The sequence below is a fragment of the Engraulis encrasicolus genome, chromosome 22, assembly GCF_034702125.1.
Source record: "Engraulis encrasicolus isolate BLACKSEA-1 chromosome 22, IST_EnEncr_1.0, whole genome shotgun sequence".
Taxonomy (NCBI): domain Eukaryota; kingdom Metazoa; phylum Chordata; class Actinopteri; order Clupeiformes; family Engraulidae; genus Engraulis; species Engraulis encrasicolus.
Genome location: NC_085878.1, coordinates 8,057,006 through 8,083,511, shown reverse-complemented (window position 1 = coordinate 8,083,511; position 26,506 = coordinate 8,057,006). Strand labels below are relative to the sequence as shown.

Here is a 26,506-nt window from a genome sequence, read left to right as displayed (position 1 = left end):
ACAGGACACTTGTAATGCATCCTCTACAGGACACTTGTAATGCATCCTCTATAGGACACTTGTAATGCATCCTTCATTATAGGACACTTGTCATGCATCCTCTATAGGACACTTGTAATGCATCCTCTATAGGACACTTGTAATGCATCCTTCATTATAGGACACTTGTAATGCATCCTCTATAGGACACTTGTAATGCATCCTTCATTTTAGGACACTTGTAATGCATCCTTCATTATAGGACACTTGTAATGCATACTTCATTATAGGACACTTCTAATGCATCCTTCATTATAGGACACTTGTAATGCATACTTCATTATAGGACACTTCTAATGCATCCTTCATTATAGGACACTTGGAATATATCCTTCATTATAGGACACTTGTAATGCATACTTCATTATAGGACACTTGTAATGCATCCTCTATAGGACACTTGAAATGCATCCTTCATTATAGGACACGTGTAATGCATCCTCTATAGGACACTTAAAATGCATCCTCTATAGGACACTTGTAATGCATCCTCTATAGGACACTTGTAATGCATCCTCTACAGGACACTTGTAATGCATCCTCTATAGGACACTTGTAATGCATCCTTCATTATAGGACACTTGTAATGCATCCTTCATTATAGGACACTTGTAATGCATACTTCATTATAAGACACTTGTAATGCATACTTCATTATAGGACACTTGTAATGCATCCTCTATAGGACACTTGAAATGCATCCTTCATTATAGGACACGTGTAATGCATCCTTGGTTTTGAAGAGGCCTCTACATCAGCGTCCCCTGCTCTGCTCCTCTCCGCTCCCCCTGCCTTGTTCTGGGCTGTTGCTAAGATACGAGTCATGTGGTCCATGCTAGTGCTCCTATTGAAGGCATCTACACCCTCATTGGTGGTACAGAAAGATGTGCAATGGGAGAACGCTTGTGTGTGTGCGTGTGTGTGTGCGTGTGTGTGTGTGTGTGTGTGTGTGTGTGTGTGTGTGTGTGTGTGTGTGTGTGTGTGTGCGCGCGCGTGCCCCTGGGATAGGGCATAACAAAACAGGACAGAATGGGGATATCTCCATTCTCTGCCACCCGCATGCTCTCTCTCTCTCCCTCTCTCTCTCTCTCTCTCTCTCTCTCTCTCTCTCTCTCTCTCTCTCTCTCTCTCTCTCTCTCTCTCTTTCTCTCTCTCTCTCTCTTCTCTCTCTCTCTCTTCACACACGCACACACACACAAACACACACACACACACACACACACACACACACACACACACACACACACACACACACACACACACACACACACACACACACACACCACCCATGTGCTCATGCAGCAGTTTTATCATTGCGTCTTCTGCCTCTGGGGCAATAGATGCTATTATATAGACCCAGTAAAAGGACCCTGAGGCACCGGAACCGGAAATGGTGCTATAGCATTCTGCAGCAATGAAATTATGCTTAATAAAGGGGATAGAGGATGGTAACAGAGACTGTATATAGGGGGAGATTGAACATTTCAGGAAGTGCACATACAGTATCACACCTGTCCGGCAAATATCCAATCATCTCGCCGCCGCAACGTGTAAGCTTTTACGACTGCTCAAACCCAATCGGTATGCCTTCGGCGATATCTGCTTCCGCCGGTTGGTGGCATGTGCGACTCACATCCGGTAGCATGGGGTTGCCACAGAGTCCGCACCACTTCATCCTACAGGCCGCGAAGCAGAATGTGTAGTGTGAAATGCTGCACATGCGCATTTAAAAATAACCATAGAAAAAGTATGTTTTACAGCGTTGCTTTCATATATATGGCTAATCCTAGTAGATAGCCATTATAATCTGGTTTTCAATGCGATTCCAACCATATGGTTTGCTTATCGCTCACTTGTCCCATTCCTGTTTTTCTCATTCATTGTTAGATGCCCATGGTCTTACTAATCTGAAATCTTTTTTGAGCCAAGGTTCACATTTTTTGAGGACAAAATGCCAGTGCACACACCATCAATAAATCGCTATTGCCTTTATTAACAATGTAGTCATTCTATAATTTTCCACGGTACACCACATGATCTCTCACGACACAATAGCATTCCCAAAATAGCCATTTCCCAAAATAGCCATTTTTAGCTGCAAAAAGGACTGTACTAGAAAATATTTGTTTATCACTCGGTAAACGTCGGCAATAGGGAGTCTAGTTTCAATGAGCAGCATAGTTGCAGTACCTTTTTTGACAATTTCCTGCACAGTGTCCCTTTAAAGGGAACCCAGGTGTGAAAATGCCCTTACACTTATTTACAGGGATTACACTCACTTGATGGACGTGGGGTTAGGTGCCTTCCTAAAGGACACTTCACTCAGTCATGTACTGTATGTAGGTGTAAGGAGAGGTAGGGGTGGGATTTTAAACTGCAACACTCTGATCTTAAGACCACTTGCCTAACCATTTGGTCATGGCTGCCAAAAAAGAGTTTGTACATTACATAGATGAAAAAGGACATAGAGACAGTAGTGATGCAGGGCTCTAAATTAACACACGCCAAAACGCCAAACACGGGTGAAAATTCATTTTGGCTAGTAGAAAAAAATACCTACCCGCCAATTTGGCTAGTAGCGCCCGAGTACAGTAATTTATGAACGGTAAACCGCTGCTCTGACGAACGTTATACGGCGAGATTTCCTACATTACCCATGGACACTAGCGTCACGAGGTAGCCTCCCACCATGTGCTTTCCAGTGCTGTTGCGCGCGCCAGGATTGAAAACATTTCAGACGACCAGCCATTCTGTCAGCTAAGCTTCGCTCACACTATTCTGACAGGCAGCTCTCCTCCTATGCTCTCGTCGCTTTCGCTACAACCTTTTTAACGTCACTACTGCTATTATTACTATATGAACCTTGCTGTAACAGGCTGCATTTTTTAAGCAGCGAGACCCTGACCGTTTCAATAACAGGACTTACGCTACTTCTGTTGTGTAGACGTTTTGTGCGAGTGATGAGAATGTGGCGGGGGTTAGAGCAAGGTTCTGTGTGTTTGTGAATGCTAGTAGTAATTGTAAATAGTGACGTTAAAAATGAGTGGTTGTGGAACGAAATAGCGACCAGGGCAGAGGAGGAGAGCCGACTGTCAGAGTAGTGTGACCGTAGCTGTCAGTTCAGTTGTCTTCTGAAATGTTCAGAGTCCTGGCGCAACTAAGTTGGAAAGCCCACGCCATCGAAAAGAAAAAAAAAACAACCAACGACGAAGCTGTGGAAGTAACAAAGGAAGCGAAGATTCCCGAGATATTATTTACTTATAATTAAACTAGGCTTCTTGTCATTTTGTTGCGCATGGTAGAGAAGAGCTCCTCCTCTCTCCTCTCCTTTTCCTCTCATCTCTTCTCCTTCCTTGGGGTGTGCGTATGTGAGGTTTTGTAGTGTTTGGCTGTGTGCTTGGTTACTGTAGGCCTATGTTAAAGGTCTGTTATGTGAGTGGCTTGTGTGATGTGATTCAGCTGCTTTCAGAGGAATTGAACAAAAACTAATCAAATTAATTAGGCCTAAGTAATGAAAGTAAAAAATAAAGCAGAAGTTAAAAAATAATGAAAAAATATATAGCCTATAATATGCTTATTATGTAGGCATATAGTAGCCTGTGCAGGCCTATAGTGTAGGCCTATCTGTGTTGTAGAAACAGTTGGACAAAATGACCATTTAATTAGAAAAAAAAACTAGCCTAATGCATAGTTTATTTTGGCGAGATTAAAAAAAATGGCTAGTTGAACTTCTGTTTGGCTGGTAAGAAAAAATGTCCACTAGCCAAATTGGCTGGTGGTGGAAAAAGTTAATTTAGAGCCCTGGTAGTGATGCAGTTCATGGCTAATAATGTTTACTATAACGGGTGAGGAAATCAAATAGAGACAACATTGGATGGGGTTTATTGATGTTTATTGATGTTTACTGATGAAAGGACTCCAGAGGTGGTTGATGGAGTGGAGGCCAGTGGTGGTCACGGCATCTTCATCTCTGCAGAGGAGAGAGAGAGAGAGAGAGAGAGAGAGAGAGAGAGAGAGAGAGAGAGAGAGAGAGAGAGAGAGAGAGAGAGAGAGAGAGAGAGAGAGAGAGAGAGAGAGAGAGAGAGAGAGAGATTGTCAGCAGGATAACTCAAAAAAGTTATGAACAGATTTGGATATAACTTTGTTGAGTTGTTGGAAATGACCAAGGGAACAAATGATTAAACTAAGGTGGTGATTCAGATCGCGACGCGGATCCCGGAGTTTTTTTTAATAAAAAAGAAGATTCTTCACCATTGCGGGATAGGACGAATTTTGTTATTCCAGTTTATAACTCTACAAAAACAAAAATTAGGGTGTAACAGTCAAATGTTCTATCAAACAGCTTCTTGGCAGAAGTCTTCACTCTTTGAGTGCATCTCCAGTTATTATTATTGTTATTACTATTGTGTATTATTATGATTGTTGTTATAGCCACGTACAGCACTTGTAGAGTCTGTTGAGCCTGGTGATGTCGTTCTGGCTCATCTGAGAGGCCTGTCCCAGCACAGCGTTGGAGTTGGGGATGGGCACCATGGTGGGGCGGTTGTTCTTGGAGAAGGCGTACCTGCAGCAGCACATGGAGTAATGTAATGAATGAGGGAGTGAATGCATCAATTAAGGAATGAGCAAATGAATGAATCAGGGAACGAATGATGAATTAAAAAATGAATGAGTGAATGGCACTGCATTGAACTGCACTGCACTGCATTGAACTGCACTGCACTGAACCCGGAGACCCGGATTCGATTTCCAAATCGAGGTAGTTTCCTGATACTCCTCCATCCCTCTCTCTCTCCCACTCATTTCCTGTCCAATTATTCACTGTACTATCATAAAAAAGGCCAAACTCAACCATATAAACGTAAGGTTAAGGTTAAGCAATTTGAAGACCGAAATGTCTCTATTAAACACTGCAAATGTTGGCAGTGTGCGGGAGCTTTCTTGTCTCTAGTGTTGTTCCTCTCCGACGCATCTGGCCAAAGGAGGTGTGCAATAGTTCTACATAAACGTGCCTTTTACCCTCACAGGAAATGAGTTAACTAGTTAGTCCTAAGCCCTTTTTGGGAAAGTGTGTGCTCTGCCTATTAAATCCTAAATATCTCGGCCTCCGAAGCACATGCATGAAACATGAAATGAGTTGCATTTAAAAGCTAGGACCCTCGTTCTGCCTTAGAATGTGTTAATTCAGCTCTAACTTACCCACGTTTTTAATAAAACAGCTCCAATCTCAAGAACCTGAATGCAGCGTATGTGTGTTTCCAGGACACAATGGGTTACACAGTGTGAATAATCCTCAAGTGACGCACCTCTCATACTGCATCACGGAGTTGTAGTCGTAGGAAGTTCCCTGGTTCAGGGTGTTGATCTTGTTGAAGTTGTACTTCATGTCTATGGAGGAGACACACACACACACACACACACGCACACGCACACGCACACGCACACGCACACACACACACACACACACACCACACACACACGCACACACACACACAAGCACAAACACGCACGCACCAACACACACACGCGCACACACACACACAAAGAAGGCATGCCACAAATGCATGCTGTTTCTCGAAATATTTGCAAATCATTCAAAGAAAACTAAGCTAGCTCAAATGATGACTATTTGAGCCTAGGGTTAGGGATAAACCAGCCAAACTAGCTTTGCTAAAACTAATTAAATTATTGTTATGGTTAAACTAGACAAACAAGCTGAGCTAAATTTTTTCTAATTGTATTTGCGTAGGGAGTTATCACTAGGCTTAAACAAGCCATGCTAGCTGAGCTAAAATGTCCTGGGTTGTGTTTTTCGGCTTACCATCGATGATGTTCTCCCAGTAGACGCGGATGTAGTTGTCACGGTCGTTACGGGTCTGCTCGTGGTTGAAGCCCAGAGCGTGGAGCAGCTCGTGCTGGACGGTGCTGTGGTACAGGCAGCCAGAACGGGCCAGAGACACGGTCTGAGCGTTGCCGGTGCGGCCCACGTAGGAGTAGCATCTGGGGGTTGAAGGTAGCCAACCGGGTCAATTTCACTGGAGAAAGGACTCCTAATCTCACTGGAGAAAGGACTCATAACTTCACTGGAGAAAGGACTGCTAACTTCATTGGAGAAAGGACTGCTAATTTCACAGGAGAAAGGACTCCTAATTTCACAGGAGAAAGAACTCCTAACTCCTTACTCTAACTGAACTATTCAGACCCTTTACAAGAAAGACAACTTTTGAATCCAAATTCATATGGTTACTCAACATTCTTAAAATGCCTACCTAAAACAGAGGTCTTGCAGATGCAAGATTAACTACATAGGATACATCTAAATACATTTCATTATAATGTGCAGGTATGGCAACATTATGTCAGCTTACACTATTTCTTATTGACACGGACAAGTTACCAGTGACATCTGGCCCTTCTCTCAATATTCTACACCCACTGTGGCTCTTGGACCAAAATAATTGCCCTATACCCAGAGGCGATTCTAGGTCCAGGTGGGGCTCCAAGCGAAAATGCAAAAGAATGAACATTTGCACCAAAATCGCCACTAAAGTAGTAAAATATGGGCTGTTATTCACTATCCAGGGGCTTGGGGGCCCCAAGCGGCTGCCTGCCTTGCCTGGTGACAAGATGTGCCTCTGCCTATACCATAGTATAGTGGTGAAGGCTGGTGTATATGTATATATACTGTATACACAGTATGTGTATCTGTGTGTGTGTGTGTGTGTGTGTGTGTGTGTGTGTGTGTGTGTTACTCGTGGTGGTTTTGCTCACCCGCTGCGAGACTCGATGCTGATGTAGTCCCTCTCGTTGCTGCGGCGCTTGAAGCGGATGCAAGAGGAGGAGGAGAAGGAGTCGAGGCCACGCTGGATGATCTGCAGCTCGCGGGAAGCTGAGGGGTAGGGGGGTGGGGGGGAATTAGTGGTGTCATTCGATTCAATTACAATTTGGGAGGTAAGGATTCGATTCAAACCGATTTAGTCCGATTCTATGATGCATTGCAATGCTTTACATTTCTACTTCAAAGTAAGGCAGATTTGTCATCAGTCATGAGGTAATACAAGCAATCAGATACTGAGCATCATGTTGTGTGTATCAGTCTTGCAGTTTTCAGGGGGGATTGAACCATGAAACATTGATGGAGAATCAACATCTAACATCTTTGTGATGAAAATTATGTAAACATTGCCTTATTTGGCAGCCCTCCGCAGAGACCATTAACACATAAGTGTGTGTGTGATTGAGGATGACTCACACTAGTAGCCTCAACACTACATGGTGATAATGTATCACTCACATTGCTGCTATGATCTTTTTTGTTCTGTTGCTGTTACAAATAATATAAACATTTGTGTTTGGTGATTAGACTGCATACTAACTCTTTAGTTCGCATTACTACCACTAAGTTAGGCTACCTGCAGATTTACAGGACTGCACTGCTAGTCGTGGAATGGTCAGGAATAGCCTTTTCGTTACCTAGAAGCTAATTTGTTGCTTGTGAGTTTAGCACTTTTATTTTCAAAGAGATGAGGCCAAGAATGAGATGTAGCAGCACTAGTACATGCAAGTGAGAAACCAAAGCGGAACTAATGATATTAAGTCAGCATGGTAATGACTTAAGCTACAGTCGTGATACGTACAATAGTGGTTGGCAATCACGTAAGGCACGTAGACCTTGCCGTCATTGTACTTGGGCCACAGGCAGCCGCGGGAGGTGCAGGGATCGGCGTTTCTCTCGTTCTCGTTCAAGATGGCGATATCTCCTCCAATCAGCTCGGGCTCATCGAGGTCGGGGGCTGCAGAGAGCACAGCAGACATCAACGGCGTTACAATTATGGTTTAGCATGAACTGACATGGGGTTACAATGGCCATGCTGGAATGGCTATGGCACTACAGCTTCAGCATTGGCTGCATAACACTAAAATAAAGAATGACTTAAATAGCATAGCATTATGACTCAAGCCCAATCCCTACACGGATATGTGTGAAGTGTTTTCCAGTCTAACAAGTGCTAACAAATAACAAAATATGCGTTACGAAATACATATGTGAACAGAATTAGGTTGTTTACCAAACATAGAGTATAAAGGGGCCTTTAGCCGTCACTTTAGCAGCATGACCTTAGCAGTGTGCATTTAGCATTAGCTGATGTGGGATAACCATGGTAATGATAGCATGGCTTAAGGACTACAGTCTTAGGTAGCTGATGAAGTGCTGTGATAGCCTGCACAATCTTTCTGATCTGAAAGACAGCATGGAGTCTATCCTCCGTGAGGGTACCAGATCACGGTCCCTGTCTCTCTCCAATCAGAGAGCAGGGAGGTGTGGAAAGGTGATGACTGCAGTTTGTTTGAATAAATAAAACTGACACAGTTGGGACTTACTGCGGTCTCTGTTGGCCCTGTCCAGCAGCTCGGACACGGACAGCTCCCTGGAGGTGTCCTCATCCACTGCAGAAGAGAAGTCATGAATGTAATATGTTATAGAGGAGAAGTCATGAATGTAGTATGTTATAGAAGAGAGGTATGCAATATAAGAGAAGTAATTAAAGGGACACTGAGCAGGAAATGGTCAAAAAGGGTACTGCAACTATGCTGCTCATTGAAACTGGGCTGCCAATTGCCAAATTTGATCTTTACATGAAAGTTTACTGAGTAATAAACAAATATTTCCTAGTATGGTCCAAGTAGAGTCATTTTTGCAGCTAAAAATGGCTATTTTTGGAAATTCAAAATGGCTGACCATGGAGAAAAGTGCACTTTTTCCAGTCATAATGAATACTTAGAATTTGATGGTGCTGGTAAGTATTCATGGAAAAGTTAACATTAGTGAATGGGCAGCATGAATTCTGGAAATAAACAACTACAAATCTCACACAGTGTCCCTTTAATGTAATATATTATAGAAGAGAGGTAGGGCCTTTGCAATATAAGAGAAGTAATTAATAGAAGAGCAGAGAACAGCTTTTAGCAGTGGGAATAGCATTTACAATATATGGACAACAGCATTGCCTGGTCAGGAACTGCATTTTCTACGGAAGACATTAATGGGTTTAATATTAACTATGGAAAACACCAGGAGCTTTAATAGTAAGACTGTGTATACTGTATCCTCTATCAAGTTACAGTATAACATTGGATCTATAATCCACTAAAAAAAAGAAAACGCTAGTGTAATATTTTTTTGTGATTTATTTCTTGGCACGTAATGGTAAAATGAAAAAATAAAACCCCCGGGGGAATGTCAGTTGAATTTCATATCGTGAAATCAGCCGCCAAAAGCACATTTGGAGCAAAGTGTGGTCCGCACATGAGCTGCTAGAGTCACTCTGGGTCACTTCACTGGCACAGTCAGCTCCGTTAATTACAGACTACGACTACCAAGCGGCTGACAAAGAGACAGCTACAGTCCTACAGCTTAATGAAGTTAGAGTCCTCTTCTGGCACGTACAGCTGACTCCAGACCAAGATGAGAGAGAGAGAGAGGCGTTTGTAAGCTTAGCCCTCTGGAGTAGCACAGTGTGTGTGTGTGTGTGTTTGTGTGTGTGTGTGTTTGTATGCTTACCCCTCTGTAGCAGCAGACAGGTGTCAAGGGGCATCGGGAAGACAGAAGATGAGAAGGGAAGAGAGGCATAATAATATATTACAACAATGGTATTTTAAAGTATTTTGACTGGCATCTATTGTGAAAGAATGATGTAAAGAATATTGTGCATTGGGCTGTGTGATAATATGTGAGTGCATGCGTTCGTGTGTGTGTGTGTGTGTGTGTGTGTGTGTGTGTGTGTGTGTGTGTGTGTGTGTGTGTGTGTGTGTGTGTGTGTGTGTGTGTGTGTGTGTGTGTGTGTGTGTGCGTGCGTGCGTGTGTATGCGTGTGTGTGCATGAGTCACTCACCTCCACCTCCTCCTCTGCGAAGGCAGCGACCAGCAGCAGGGCAAGCACAGCGAACTTGAACACAGCCATGACTATCTGTAGAGAACACACACACACACACACACACACACACACACACACACACACACACACACACACACACACACACACACACACACACACACACACACACTAAATAACACGGCCTGAACAGCAAACTCGAACACAGCCATGACTATCTGAAGCGTGCAGAGTGGGGAATTAATTGTTGCACAAAATAATAATTACGTATACACACATTGAGATTCCAACAGCACAGCATGCCTTAGATCAGTGGTTCCCAAACTTTTTCAGCGGGGACCCCCTTTTGGACTTGGGAATATTTTCGCGATTACCGCGCATGCTACAATGCTACACGGATCCATTGACTTTCACTAGCTTAGCGACATATTCCCTCTTTTAACTTGTCTTAAAGCAAGACAACGCTTAACATGAAAAATAAGACACTTAACCACCTTTATAAACCCTGGCCAACGATTTTAACTGTATTAAGCCCCAAAATAGTGGCATATCCCTTTAAGTAACAGATTAAGACGAAGCCATTACAATTTTGGTGACAGTACGGTTATAACATAGGCTCTGTGCTAAGGGGTTAAAAAAGTAACTTGAGACTGTAATTTGCTTTGGATAAAAGTGTCAGCTAAGAGTAATGCAGTGTACTGTAATGTAATGTGCTGTTCTTACCTCTGTAGAGTCAGACGACTGTGGGACAGGTGAATACTGCTACCTTATATACCCCTGTGGCCCATCTTACGAGACGACCACCCCTTCCAAATATGGGCATCCGCACCCACCCCAAAGGCTTGCAGTGGCACTTTCCCACATCTCTAAACAAACACAGACTGCTGTTTTCAGAGTCTGGGGGAACACGAGGATCTCCTAGTATACAGGTGTTTGGCGTTTCTCAAAGGGTTTTTTTCGGTATTAAGGGATCACCTGACTGGCTGGCTCGAGTATTACTGGTATGTGCTGCAAATTTGCTTAAATACATAAATATTCATACAAAATACAGGCCTGCCTTATAGTAGTAAAAGAACACATGCCGATATATTCAGAATTCTAATAATGTTAACAATAGAGTCTATGCCAGCTTGTCTTGGAAACACAATCGACATTTGTACAAATCCCCTTGTGGACCACTTGTGGCCTCTCAAAGACTTCCAGGGGTCCCAGGACCCACTTTGAGAACGTGCAGTAGATAACAGCAATGTGACCCCCATAGTGTTAGTATGCATATATGGAAACAGGGACGGATTACTGCACAGGCCTACTGGGCCCAAGCCCAGGGCCCCATAGATTCAAGGGGGCCCTGAAGCCCAGGTCTAGGTTTTTATATTGTGTATAATATTCATATTGTGTTAAAATCTCACTTTTAATAACTGTATTTTCACACACACACACACACACACACACACACACACACACACACACACACACACACACACACACACACACACACACACATACACACAGGGTCTGAAACATCCTGTCTAAAACCTTGAATCTTTTCGCTAACTAGCTATAGAGTGTAACCTTTCTTGTTGTCTGTTCCAGGGTACCACAAAGTTATGCTCCGTCCCTGTATGGCCTTATGCTTAGTGTGGGCCTATAGCGCTATCATCCATACATACAGAAACGACCTTCACAGCCCTAGACTCAGCTGCTATTTTTCCCAAAACTCCCTCTTTCCCTCCTTCCCCTCCCTCCTTCACCTCCCCCTTCTTTTTTAACCCCTCTTATCTTCCTCTCACCTGTCTTTACCTTTCCCTATCTATCTAGTTCTGACTGCGACTGTCTGGGAGTGTCACAATGGGACTTTTACTGGCTGACTAGCGGTTTATAGAATAAGATGACAACAACAATAACAGCAACAACAATAATAGTAATACTAATAATATAAATAATTACACATACATACATATTCATGTCAGCAGTTATTTCCCATGTGTTCTCATGTTGCTGCAAAAGGCATGTCAGTAAACCTCAGCTTTCGTGTACTTACTTTAGACTTCTATTGTTTATTTATTTTTATTTATTATTTATTTTATGTTACATTATTGCTCTAAATTTAATTTGAAGAATTTCTTATATTTCACATGGACAACTGCAAATATGTACACAAATACAAGTGTGGAAGCCCTACGCCGTCTTCATGTACAGCATGAGCTCCGATTTTAACCATTCTTTGTTGACAGAGAGGCAGGGTTGTCAGATGAGAGACTGATGATTTCCAGCCCAAAACCAGCCTGGAAGCCCTAAACCCCACCCAATTTTTGTACTAAGATAAACCCGCCCAGGTACCTTTTTTTCACCCGCAGACGGCCATCCTAAACAGGTCAATTGGGCAGGACACTGGCCAAGACATTAGCGTAATATAAGATATTAGCACGGTCGATTCTTTGCCCCACTCTACCATGCTTTCCAGCTGAGATTTTCATGTTCCCCCCAGAAAAACTCTGAATAACACTCAATGCTGTGTGATCATCCTTCTAACATGAAATAATATCAGTCTCGTGCTCATGACGTGCCTCTGAGCAAAAAAAATAAAGTTTTGACCACTTTTGAAAATGCATTCCCATGGGCTTTTATTGATTTATTAATTATTGAGTGCCTTTATTGATAAGAAAGTGAATATTATGACAGGAACGGCATGAGAGCGTGAGATGGAGTATAGGGGGAGTCCAGATTCGAACAAAGGTTCCCACAGGCAAGTAGCTCGTCCACGGTGCGGGTGGGGCCTTGGTTTGATGCACCACTGCACATGTTATTTCTCACCTTTTTTGGTCATCGTTTCTATCGGACATGTACAGTATGTCTCATAAGTGAGAGTACACCCCTCATATTTTGGCAGATTTGTGAGTATATTTGCTTTAGATGGTGTCAAGCATGTGTGGTGGTAAACAATTGAGTTTTACATAAAAGCATGTATCCTCTCGATAGTCAAGCATGGTAGTGGGACTGACATGGTTTGGGGATGCATGATGAATGCTTGGATTTGGACATCTGAATTACACCTAAAAGAAACATTCATGTCAACATGCACTGTGACTACTGAAGCAGATCATGATATTCTCCATAGGATTGCATTCAAATCCCACACCAATCTATTTAAGCCAGGTGGAGACTCAAAATGTAAAAGCTCAATGTAAAGAAAAGTTACAATGCACACCGATGACCTCCCTTTAATCCCTTTTAATTTCGAGACGATTCGAGGCAACACAGCCCCTTCTCTACCGGATTTTAATTTGGGGTGTGGACAATGTTCAAACCATAGAGGTAGAAAATAACACTAGAGAGGACACAGCAATTTGCGACAGCACTGGGAAATGGCAGCTGGAGCTTCCCAACTTCCGTAGGTAGTGTAGGTACTTTCAGGCAATGCAAGTTAATGGAGAACACGCCCACCCCTGTCAAGAAATTAACTAAAACTGTGTAAATATGAAGTAACACTTTAATCAAAGACCAGATTTGAAATGTCAGGATAAATATCTACTTAAATCATATGAGTCGATAAAATACATTTAAAAATCCAATAATATCTTTTATGAACATAGTTAGCAACACACTTCAACTATTGTCCTTGTATGGTGTGTTGATGGATATTTTCACATGATTAAGCCATTTTTGACAGAGGTGAGCCTCGTTCTCTGTTAATTTCCATTTCTCTGATCTACCTACAGATAATGGCCGCTACAGATTGCCGTAAAAAGGGGGGCGGGGTCCTCTCTAGTGTTATTTTCTACCTCTATGGTTCAAACATTAATGGCTTTATTTAGTTTTTTTCCGAGTGAAGAAATTTAATATATGTTGTTGAAAAGGTCACTAATCATTGTGTCAAAGTGAAATTTCTTTGATGCTCTCCAATGAAAAGATATGCTCACAAATCTGCCAAAATGTAAGGGGTGTACTCACTTACGAGACATACTGTACAATACATCGTATATAACAGGTATGGGGGCCCCAGTCTTGGGCCTTGACCCCAGCCCGCCTCACTAATCCACCTCTCAGACAATATGCAGAGGAGGCCTGCTGTGAACATGAGGCATTCTGACATACTCAAAAACAGAGCTGAGGAATGACACTCTGTTAATATCCTACACAGTTGTTATCATGTAATGCCTCCTGACAGAGAGATGCAGGGCCCCTGACAACCGTAACACCATGTGACTAACACAGAGAGATGCAGGGCACCTAACAACCATAACACCATGTGACCAACCCCCGAAGGAGAAGTCTTGAGCACCACTCCCGCAGAGATAAAGGTTCTATCTGGTTGGCTGCAACGCTTAAGAGCAATTCAACTCTATTTGGCATAAATAACCCAAGATAGCATTCATTGCTCTTTTGTAACTTTGACGACAGCAGGATGCTTTTAATAAAAGTATGAATGCAGGCAACACACTACACCTGGAATGCAGGCAACAGCCTACACCTCGCTATGCCAGCTAGTCCTATGTAGTTTAGCTTTTATGATTTGAACCAGAATAATTCATTTTGCCACAGAGACATTGACTCAGACACAGAGAGAAGTGTTTTATTCTCACCCTGCAAACAGGAACTGACATATGTATATGTGACATATGTACAGTACCCTCCATAATTATTGGCACCCCTGGTTGAGATGTGTTTTTTAGCTTCCAATTATTTTATTTTTTTTCTAAATAATATGGGACCTTAATGGAAAAAAGAGAAAAATCCAACCTTCAATACAAGTGCATTTATCAAGTGGGGAAAAAATCCCACATAAAGAAATAATTATTTGACATCAAATAATGTGTGTCACAATTATTAGCACCCCTGGTGTTAATATTTTGTACAACCCCCTTTTGCCAACAAAACAGCACCTAATCTTCTCCTATAATGTTTCACAAGATGGGAAAAGACAGAAAGAGGGATCTTCAGCCATTCCTCTTTGCAGAATCTCTCTAAATCATCCAGAGACCTGGGTCCTCTCCTCTGTACTCTCCTCTTCAGCTCACCTCACAGGTTCTCAATGGGGTTGAGGTCAGGGGACTGAGATGGCCATGGGAGGAGCTTGATTTTGTGTCTGGTGAACCATTTCTGTGTAGATTTGGCCATATGTTTAGGGTCAAGACCCAGTGACGACCCAGCTTCAGCTTTCGGGCAGAGGGCAACAGATTTTGATTTAAAATGTCCTGGTACTTCAAAGCATTCATGATGCCATGCACCCTAACAAGGTTCCCAGGGCCTTTGGAAGCGAAACAGCCCCACAGCATCACTGACCCACCCCCATACTTCACAGTGGGTATGAGGTGCTTTTCAGCATGCGCATCTTTCGTGGTACACCAGACCCACTTAGAGTGTTTGTTGCCAAAAAGCTCAATCTTGGTCTCATCTGACCAAAGCACACGGTCCCAGTTGAAGCCCCAATACCGCTTGGCGAACTCCAGACGCTTGCGTTTATGATTGTGAATGAGGAAAGGTTTTCTCCGTGCATGCCTCCCAAACAGCTTGTTGGCGTGTAGACAGCGCCTGATGGTTGATTTGGAGACTTTGTGACCCCAGGATGCTACCATTTGTTGTAATTCTGTAACAGTGAGCTTTGGAGATCTTTTGATTTCTCTTACCATCCTCATCACTGTGCGTGGTGGCAAAATAAACTTGGGTCCTCGTCCAGGCTTGTTTACCACTGTTCCAGTTGTTTTGAACTTCTTAATTATTCCTCTCACAGTGGATATGGGCAGCTGCAGTTGAGTGGCAATCTTCTTGTAGCCTCTGCCTGACCTGTGAAGGTCGACGCGCATCTGCCTCACTTGTATGCTGTGTTCCTTTGTCTTTCCCATGTTTAAGAGTGGATAAGAGAAATGGCCTCGGTGTCACGTCATATTTATACCCCAGGGAAACAGGAAGTGATGAATTACTAATTAAATGCTCCTACATACTCTGGTAAACTTTGTAAACTACTGTAGAAATAACAGAAATGCTTCAATTATATTTATTTCCTGGGAATTGTTAAGGGTGCCAATAATTGTGGAACAGGTGATTTAATGAAAAATAATTATTTTTTAGTCAGAGATTTTTTTATTTTCTTACAATTCATTTGAGTTGAAGGCTACATTTTTCTACAATTTTCAGTGTGACAGTATTCTTCTGCAATAAACACTGAATTTATTTTAAGGCTTTTAACACATCTCAACCAGGGGTGCCAATAATTATGGAGGGCACTGTATATATGAACAGTTTATTTGCAAAACGGTGTATCCACCATTTTTGACTTTTGCATTTTATTATTGAAAATGTCAAAGGTCCTATCACCTATATGTGAATTCTTGCCATTCAAATATTTTGAGAATACACTTTTTTTAACCTACACTGTATATAAAATGCATATAGCAATCAGTGGCGGACTTAGCAATTTGGGGGCCTAAGGCGAAATTAGCTAGGGGGCCCATCGGCCCACCCAAGTGTGTAACCTAACCCCCCCCCCCAAAAAATAAAAAAATAAAAATAAAATATAATAATAATAATAATAATAATAATAATAATAATAATAATAGGCTTGCTTAGGGAAGATGCTTAGCTCACAGCATGTACACAATTCAAAAATCAAGCTCTCTAAAACAGTCAGAAGGCCTTCTGAACATAATGTGCTTGGGCACAGTTTTGCTTTAATTTAGACAGCATTCAATGTTGACATATTCAACATTGCAATCTTCACATGCACATCAATCAATTACACATGGGCATCATCTCTCTCTCTCTCTCACACACACACACACACACACACACACACACACACACACACACACACACACACACCTGCCTCTCTAGCCTGGTGACAAGATGCACCTCTGACGACGCATTTCAAAGCAACCAACAGAGGAGTAGCTGCATTTTGCCCAAATGCCAACACCGCCACCACACCAACTGTGTGTGCACATGACGTATGGTATGCCGAGCAGCAAGCATCTCAAACTGAATACAAAACAAAACACCACGGCGGGTGAAATTCAAAGCAACCAACTGAGGCATAGTAGCAATAGTTCCAATTGCCATCACACAGACACACGCACACACACACAATCAATGTGACTTACTATGAGTAGAGTGCGCATTCTTTTGTCAATCATGTCGGCGTTTCTCCAGGCTGAACTTCCACATCACCTCCTGTTAGCATCCAGAACTAGCCAGCAATATCGCCAAGTAACGCAGTTGATTAGCCAATAAAAACTACAGCATATCTACATGTAGAGCTGTGGGTGACATGTCAGCTGTTCTGCGCTTTTCTGAATCTCGCCACATCGCGTCAAGTTACTGAATGTTCCTTGAAAGCTGCATGCTTGTTTAAGCCTTTCCAAATTTCGATAGCATGTTTCTGAAATCATTTCAGAGAGATTGAGAAGGTTGTGTGTCTGAAGATACAGTAACCGATGCACTGTCTGCAAGCGCTTAAAAGGCTGCGTCCTTTTCAATGGAATAACTTACTCGAGCCAATCCCAGTTCACAGCTAGAGGAAAAGTAATGTCTTTTCGAAACAAAATATCTCACGAGGTATTCTTTCAACAAAACCTGATTGGGTTTATCAGTGCCGCGGTCATTCACAGATCCATCAGTGGGGATAGCCACAGTAGTCGACCTGCTAGTGCTACTGTAGGGCACCGCTTCCTTGTCGGCACGGCTGTCAATGGTCAGGATCCACGGAGATAGGTCAGGCTTCTAACATGTCATGTTCTGGTTTATCCAAAGTTACCGATGTTGGAGTTTTAAAACATTTACGCATAGTGGTATCCATATTCAGCAAAGCACAACACTTTCATGTCTGCTTGCAATCCTCCCTCCCCACCACGTCAAATTTTGGAGTTGGTAATCCACTCGTCATCTTAATGGACATCCACAACATTCGGGCCAACTGGCGTTGATGCATAAAAAAGATTATCAGCTTCGTAAGTGCATTTGTCTTTGATTAAGTATCTTCCCTTTCCTCCGTTTGGTAACACTACCAGGGTATTGGCGCTTCATTTTGATAATTTTGCAACTTTATCACAACTGAGCTTGACTCAACTTTCCTCTACTTCGTACTTCCTCTCGCAAAAGGAACACGTTCGCGATGCCACATGCTGCACAAATATGCGCAGGCAGCGCAGCAGAGCACAACCACACTGATTGCATTGTAAATGGCAATGCGCTTATTTGCGCCGCGCCGACTTGCACAAGTTTGTCACCGTGAACGTTGTTTTGGATATTCGTCTGGCGCACATGGCATAGATGGAATATACCATGTTCACGCGAAAGGGAGGGGGTGTGCATGTAATCTATATTTATTTGTGTTTTATTATGCTGTTTATTTTGTTTCTGACGTACAGAAATAAATATTTATGAACGCAGTATGTGCATTACTGACCAAAGCGCCCTAACTACCAACTGTAGGCCTATGGGAAGTTTGGGGGGGTCCTCTGGGGGCCCCTACATTTGGCGTGGCCTAAGGCGGTTGCCTAGGTACGCCTCAATTAAGAACCGCCACTGATAGCAATGCAATGGAAAGCCCAATACAAAAATGTCAATTTCCCAAAATTCTACAAAATGGAGATACAGCGTTTTGCAAATAAACTCATTCGGCTCATTCATGGCTAAAAACAGTCAATAGAAATGTTTAATCAGGAGAGGTTTGTTTCCCAAAATGATACCCTGCATTGAACGTCTTCAACCCTGTTATCATTGTGAAGGAATATGTGGAGTACTACATGCAATTTCTAATTTGAATGTGTACTAATGTAGCTTTTTGTCCATGGAGAGATGAAAACAAAGTTGAAGGTGCACTGTGTAAGGTTGTGGCCAGAGTAGGTATTGCTACTATGCTGCCCACTGAGCAGCCTGTTGCCAAATTTGAGAATATTTACCAAGTAATGATCTAATATGTTCTAGTATAACCAAAATACAGTAATTTTCACAGCTAAAAATGTCTATTTCTGGACATTCAAAATGGCGGACCATGAAGAAGACCCCCCTTTTCATGTATGAAAAGTGCAATTTTCCCAGTCATAATGAATACTTAGAATTTGATAGTGGTGGTAAGTATCCATGTAAAAGGTAACATGTGTGAATGGGAGGAATGAATTCTGGAAATAAATTACTAACATATAACACAGTGCACCGTTAAGGAAAAGACAATTAAACACACCGAAGACGTTGATTTTGCATCCATCTTTTGATGTTTTATTGAGTGAAAAATATGAACCTGCAGAATGGCAAAACAAGGCTATAATCAGACACAATTACAGATGGATGCAACGTTGTAATGATGATGAATAGATCGTAAAAAACATCTCGACTCGTCCAGCAGTCACCCGTCAGGACCCCGGACAGCTCTCTCGGCCAACAGCGCTGGTTTTCTTCTGGTAAGAGGATGGAAAAACACAGACTGAGCTCCAGCTGCAGCAAACTCTACACAATCATGTCATCGATGAATACTTTAGATTACATTATATGCCAGACGTATATTACATTACAGTATAGGCTACTCCTATCTAGTTACTCTATTGGGCCTACAAGGGGAGGGAGGAAGAGTCCGGGACCAGTATTGTAATTATGTTCAGTTCAACCGTTAGATAGTTGCCAACTGTACACAATAATATAATCTATGTATATTTACAGTAGGCTTCTCTATGTGATGCTATTTCGTCCCATTACAGTACTGCTCTCTTCTGTCTAATCTATTACACCTATAAGGGAGGAAGGGCAGAGGACCAGCTTTGTGAATGTCTTCAGGTCAACCATTAGATACTTGAGGACTGCCTGTGTAAATGTCTTCAGGTCAACCATTAGATACTTGAGGACCAGCTGTGTAAATGTTTACAGGTCAACCATTAGATACTTTAGGACCAGCTGTGCAAATGTCTTCAGGTCAACCATTAGATACTTGGGGGCTCATAAGTGACTCTTGAAACTCCTCCACTGAACATTAATGGAGCGGGTAGAATGGTGTTGACTGGACAAATATGGGTCTACTGTACTTACAGTGCTTGTATCATCTCAGAGATCATTATAATGCTATTATTGCTATTAGTAGCTACAGAGAGAGTAGAGAGAGAGAGGTTCCATTGGCCCATTGTTTCCGGGTTCTATTATTGGGGGGAAATCCCCATTTAGGCAGACCTAGGCAGACCTGAGGACTGTTCTATTCAATGCTAGGAGCATTATGACACGCCCCTTTCGGCAGACCGGAACCTGGTCATGTTAGGTGCCCATAGAAACCTATTATGTTGGCATATCTCTATATACTTAAAGAATCTCTGGTAGCTACTTACAACACTTGTAGAGCCTGTTGAGCCTGTTGATGTCGTTCTGGCTCATCTGGGTAGCCTTGCCGATCTCAACGTTGGCATTGGGCCTGGGGACCATGGTGGCGCGGTTGTTCTTGGAGAAGGCGTACCTTGAGAAGACAAACAAATCAATCAATCAATCAATCAATCAAACAATTAATCAAAGTTGATGTACTGATGAAGATGGGAAGAATTTGGTACTGCATGACAGAGTTGCCGTCATTGGGAGTGTGTGTGTGTGTGTGTGTGTGTGTGTGTGTGCGTGTGTGTGTGTGTGTGTGTGTGCGTGCCTGTGTTTGTGTGTCTGTGAGTTACTGACTTGTGGTACTGCATGACTGAGCTGTATTCATAGTGTGTGTGTGTGTGTGTGTGTGTGTGTGTGTGTGTGTGTGTGTGTGTGTGTGTGTGTGTGTGTGTGTGTGTGTGTGTGTGTGAGAGAGAGAGTTACTGACCTGTGGTACTGCATGACGGAGTTGTAGTCGTATCCGGTGTTCTGGTTCAGGGTGTTGATCTTGTTGAAGTTGTGCTTCATGTCTGTTAAAAAAAAGACGTTTTTAGTTTTAAGATATTTTCAGGTGATTATTTTCAAACTGCCATTTGTCTCACTTCAATGGTATTATATCTGTGGGAAGGTATTATTTCAAAAAAGCTACAGCCGCACATGTCAGGTACTTTAGGTGCAAATCTTTACTTGATTTGCGAGCTTTCGGTCCTAGACCTTCATCGGGCAAACTCGCAAGTCAAGTAAAGCTTTGCACAAAAAAAGACCTGAGGTGTGCGGATGTCTTCTTTTTGTACAAAAACTGTCACGACTTAATTTAGACAAGCTAGAAAAAGTGATCTTGCCATCGATGATGTTCTCCCAGACAACGGTGATGTGGTTGTCACGGTCGTTACGGGTCTGCTCGTGGTTGAAGCCCAGAGCGTGGAGAAGCTCGTGCTGGACGGTGTTGTGGTACAGGCAGCCAGAACGGCTCAGGGAGACGGTCTGAGCATTGCCACGACGACCAACGTAGGACCAGCATCTAAGGAGGTAACGATGCAAAAACCATATCAAACAAGGTCAGACAAATGTGAACAATGTGAGCAAAGACATAATTAACCTTGGCTGAAGACTAATAATTTTACTTTTCTGCTTAACAATCACAATTTACTTGTAATCAATTAAGACTGCAACCAACCAGGACTTCTCCTGAATAAGTAAGGTTACATGGACTCTGTCATGTGTATTCACACAATTTAAAACTTCAATCCAAACCTGAATACAGTAGTACAATTTATGCAATCAAGCAGCTCAAAGAGCTCCAACATATTACAGTTTGAGGCCTGCCAAGTGACCTAGTCAATATCTCCTGGGAGCACTCTCCTAGTTTAACCCGGGTAGTAAAATATATAAGACGGTGTTAGAATCCTGTAGGGCTGTACCCGCTGCGAGACTCAATGCTGAGGTAGTCCCTCTCGTTGCTGCGGCGCTTGAAACGGATGCAAGACATGGAGGAGAAGGAGTCAAGACCACGCTGGATGATCTGCAGCTCGCGGGAAGCTGCAAAAACACACATACATGCAAACACTCTTGTTAGCTGAATGATTATAGCAACACTATACAAGGAAGCCTCATTAGCTAGCAATGCTAAATCCACACAAGTTTGATATAGAAATAAGTTTGATATAAATACAACATGTAAAAGTTCTATAAAAAAACACAAAATGAAAAATGAAATGACTTCAACCTAAATTTGATTCATACCATTGGACATTAAGAATTTGCAATAAACGGAGTTGCAATAAAACAGTAAAAGGGGTTTGGTTAACAATGATGTAGTAAGGAGCTGAAATAGATTAGTAGGCCTAAAGACTTACAGAGGGGGTTGGCATTGAGTAATGGTGAGGACTTACAGTGGGGGTTAGAAATGACGAGGGAGTTGAAATAGACTGAAAACATAACCTCGTTGGCGGAGGAAATAAAGACTTACAGAAGTGGTTGGCGATGACGTAGGGCACGTAGACCTTGCCGTCGTTGTACTTCTGCCACATGCAGCCGCGGGAGGTGCAGGGATCAGCGTTCCTCTCCTCGGGGGAATCGATGGCGATATCTCCCATCAGCTCAGGCTCATCGAAGTCAGGAGCTGGCAGAGGAGGGCAAGACACACACCACCATGATTACACACAGCAAACACACACGCCACAGTGTTAAGTCAAAGCAAACACACACACACACGCACACACACCACTGGGATTACTTGGGGCAAACACACACGCCACAGAGATTACACAAAGCAAACACATCACAGTGATTACTCACAGCAAACACACACACACCACCTTGATTACACACAGCAAACACTCCACAGTGATTAGTCAAAGCAAACACACACACACACCACTGTGATTACTCAGAGCAAACACACACACGCCACAGAGATTACACACAGCAAACACTCCACAGTGATTAGTCTAAGCAAACACAAACACAAATCTAACACTGCCATCTGCTTCTTGATTGCGATTGGCTGATAGCCGTTGTAAATCGGACGCAAACACACACCATTCCAATTGAAGATTCTATAGGCGTCTAAGTTACACGCAACGCATCTAAGCTGATAATGAAAATCTGGTGCACTTGGGGTAGGAAAATACAGGAAGAGCACATCTTTGCACCATCTGTGGTTGGGGTATAAGTGTGACGGCAGAGACCTTTAATTCCTACTGTGAGTTTTTATAGCAAAGTGCGCGTCTGGCAGCATGACGAACGTGTGCACGCCCAGTAGTGTTGCCGGGGTAACCAGCCACTTCCTCAACATGTCAACTGAACGACGTGGGGAAAATGAATTATTATAGCACTTTTAAAGAAATTTGGTCAGCGATTAAGTGCAGCAGTGTTAGATAAGCAACAATAAGCCACTTGAGTCTGTGTGTTTGTGTTCAATTTACTACGGCTAAGGGTAGGTTTGCGGAATTCCACTTCGCGTCGTGCCCCTTTCTCCTTACCCATTATAAATGTGGCAAAAACACACAGCCGTGGATTATTGCTTAAACACACCACAGTGATTACTCAGAACAACGCTGAGCAACACTCGCAGAGTACAGTAACATGTAATTAGTAATGTATTACAGTTTTTCAGTAGCTTGCCCGACACTGGTGATCACTCAGAGTAACGCTGAGCAACACTTGAAGAGCTCTTTTCCAAAACGCTATATCCACCATTTTTGACTTTTTGCATTTTAATATTGGAAATGTGAATGTTAAGAGGTCCTATCATCTATGTGTGAATTCTCGCCATTCAAATGTTTTGAGAACATACTTTAAAACCTCTATAAAAATGCATTTTGCAATGCATTTCAATGGAATGCCCAATACAAAAATGTCAATTTCCCAACATTCTATAAAATGGATATATTACATTTTGGAAAACAGCTCTTCACTTGCAGAGCAACACTGCTCTGTGCCCCACTGAAGTAAGGAGCTGCCAGAGAAACTTGGTGGTGTTAAAATCCTGCAGACGTGGCAACCTGGAGCTTATGTTATTTCAGAAGAGCGCAGCACTCTCAAACCCATTCACCTTAAAGCCTCGGTGCTGTGTGTGTGTGTGTGTGTGTGTGTGTGTGTGTGTGTGTGTGTGTGTGTGTGTGTGTGTGTGTGTGTGTGTGTGTGTGTGTGTGTGTGTGTGTGTGTGTGTGTGTGTGTGTGTGTGTGTGGGCTTTTACTGCTGTATATACGTGTGCTGTGTGTGTGTGTGTGCGTGTGCGTGTGCGTGTGTGTGTGTGTGTGTTTGCGCGCGCGTGCACGTGCGCAAGTCGAAGTTTAAGTGTGTGTGTGTGTCCACAAAAAACCTAACTGTTCCCTTTCAGATAGAAAATACAGGCAAGGTCCTGTAAGGATAGAAAACATAGTTTTACTGTGTGCGTGCGTGTGTGTGAGCGTGTGAGCGTGTGTGTGTGGATTTGTGATGATGTGCATGCGTGCGTGTGTGTGTACGCTACTGTGTGTGTGTGTGTGTGTGTGTGTGTGTGTGTGTGTGTGTGTGTGTGTGTGTGTGTGTGTGTGTGTGTGTGTGTGTGTGTGTGTGTGTGTGTGCTCTTACTGCGATCTCTGTTGGCTCTCTCCAGGAGCTCAGAAACAGACAGCTCAGCATTGGGGTCCTCCACGATGTCATCTGGACAACACACACACACACACAAACACACACACACACACACACACACACACACACACACACACACACACACACACACACACACACACACACACACACACACACACACACACACACCAACATAGACACAGTTAAATATGACAGCCTTGACACATCACTGCAATTAATTATGTAGGTTGAAATATCATTGAAATGAGAACTCAATACACTGATGCCATCTTCAGACACTTTGTAATAATATCAAATTGATTACGCTCTATACAAATACTCCATCTAGTGGTGCAGTAAGGAGTTGCAGTTCTTACCAGTCTAATGTTGAGGAATACCGGAGGACCATGAAGAGAGCAGAAAACATACAAGGAAAATATATTAGTTCCCAAATGAATAGTTTAATACATGTATTGAATTGACCAAATTGCTATTGTGTGTGTGTGTGTGCAGTGGCTGCTAAAAATGTTGGAACCCATGAAAGTTTCAAAATTTGGGCCCCCAAAATGACAAATAATGTAATCAGAATCCTTCCAGGGGCCCTGTCAGTGCTCTCAGGCCCTTAGAATCTGTAACACCCTTCCCCCCCTCGCGGCACCCGTGTGTGTGTGTGTGTGTGTGTGTGTGTGTGTGTGTGTGTGTGTGTGTGTGTGTGTGTGTGTGTGTGTGTGTGTGTGTGTGTGTGTGTGTGTGTGTGTGTGTGTGTGTGCGTGTGTGTGTCACTCACCTCAATCTCCTCTGCAAAAGCAGACACCAGCAGCAGGGCCAGCACAGCGAACTTGAACACAGCCATGACAGACACACACCTGTAGGGAACACACACACACACACACACACACACACACACACACACACACACACACACACACACACACACACACACACACACACACACACACACACACACACACACAAGATGTGTGGGAAAAGTTAGTGGAAGCTCTTCATCATGTTTTAACACTATTTAAAGGGGTATGCCACTATTTTGGGGCTTAATACAGTTAAAATCATTGGCCAGAGTTTATAAAGGTGGTGAAGTGTCTTATTTTTCATGTAAGCCGTTGTCTTGCTTTAAGACAAGTTAAAAGAGGGAATATGTCGCTAAGCTAGTGAAAGTCAATGGATCCGTGTAGCATGCTACAATGCTACACGGATACATTGACTTTCACTAGCTTAGCGACATATTCCCTCTTTTAACTTGTCTTACAGCAAGACAACGCGTAGCCCCTTAATGCGCGCCGTACCTCCAGTGGCACGCTGTAATAGTCATTGAAATGTACCTACCATAGCACTACAATACTATGACACAACACAGGCCCTTTAGTAATATACCACGACTTGGTCATTACCATACTGGTAACAACAAATGTATAAAGCCGCGTCTTAAGGGGTTAACATGAAAAATAAGACACTTTACCACCTTTATAAACCCCAGCCAACGATTTTAGCTGTATTAAGCCCCAAAATAGTGGCATACCCCTTTAAGCCATTTCACTCCAGAATTCCCCTTTAATTTTGCAAAGAACATGGTTTAGGATTTACTGTAAACCAGGCACTGCTAACTAACTCACCAGTCGACATCTTACAGTAAGTGTGATCAGTGACTATGTACTTTGACGTAGACAGAAAAGCTGCTACGATACATACACACATGTTTGTAATACTATATTTGAGAGGACCTCCCATGCATTTCATTAGTAGTCAAAACTAATGAATGCTAAAAATCTGCCTGGACCAAAACAGTCCATGACCCTAGCGTAAACTTAAAATCTGAACTCCTTATGGATTTTTAGTTTTTTTCATCATTAAAAAAAAATGAAAATAAAATAAAATCCGAGTTCGAGCAAGTCCTTGTCCACAAGCCCTCAGCAATACAGGTGCAGGTGCGAGGCAGGAAAACTATAGATCAAAGATGCAAGTTCAGAAGACAACGCACACTGCTTACTGTTGAACTGGAGTTCCCTCCAAATGAAAAAAGAACAGTAAGCAGTGTGCGGTGTCTTTTGAACTTTCATCTTTGAACAAAGAAAAAACATGTTTAATGTTAGTGAGGACCGTCCAAAATGTCCTCACAAAAATAAATGTCCTCACTAACACACACACACACACAAGAG

The 26,506-nt window shown here is 42.7% G+C and overlaps 2 protein-coding genes across 2 annotated transcripts; both read right to left on the bottom strand.

Annotated features, from left to right (window-relative positions):
* Window positions 1–3,941: 3,941 nt before the first annotated feature.
* LOC134439294 (low choriolytic enzyme-like) lies at window positions 3,942–10,000 on the bottom strand. Its single transcript, XM_063189198.1, has 8 exons — window positions 9,932–10,000; window positions 8,422–8,593; window positions 7,677–7,832; window positions 6,811–6,928; window positions 5,861–6,039; window positions 5,346–5,427; window positions 4,479–4,603; window positions 3,942–4,009 (listed from the first exon to the last, which is right to left on the bottom strand). Coding segments are annotated over exons 1-8 (903 nt in total). The 3' UTR covers window positions 3,942–4,007.
* A 9,165-nt stretch (window positions 10,001–19,165) lies between these two features.
* Window positions 19,166–24,399, bottom strand: LOC134439306 (high choriolytic enzyme 1-like). Its single transcript, XM_063189211.1, has 7 exons — window positions 24,333–24,399; window positions 22,224–22,376; window positions 21,676–21,793; window positions 21,097–21,275; window positions 20,703–20,784; window positions 20,236–20,360; window positions 19,166–19,323 (listed from the first exon to the last, which is right to left on the bottom strand). Coding segments are annotated over exons 2-7 (633 nt in total). The 5' UTR covers window positions 22,351–22,376; window positions 24,333–24,399; the 3' UTR covers window positions 19,166–19,321.
* Between the last annotated feature and the right edge of the window lie 2,107 nt (window positions 24,400–26,506).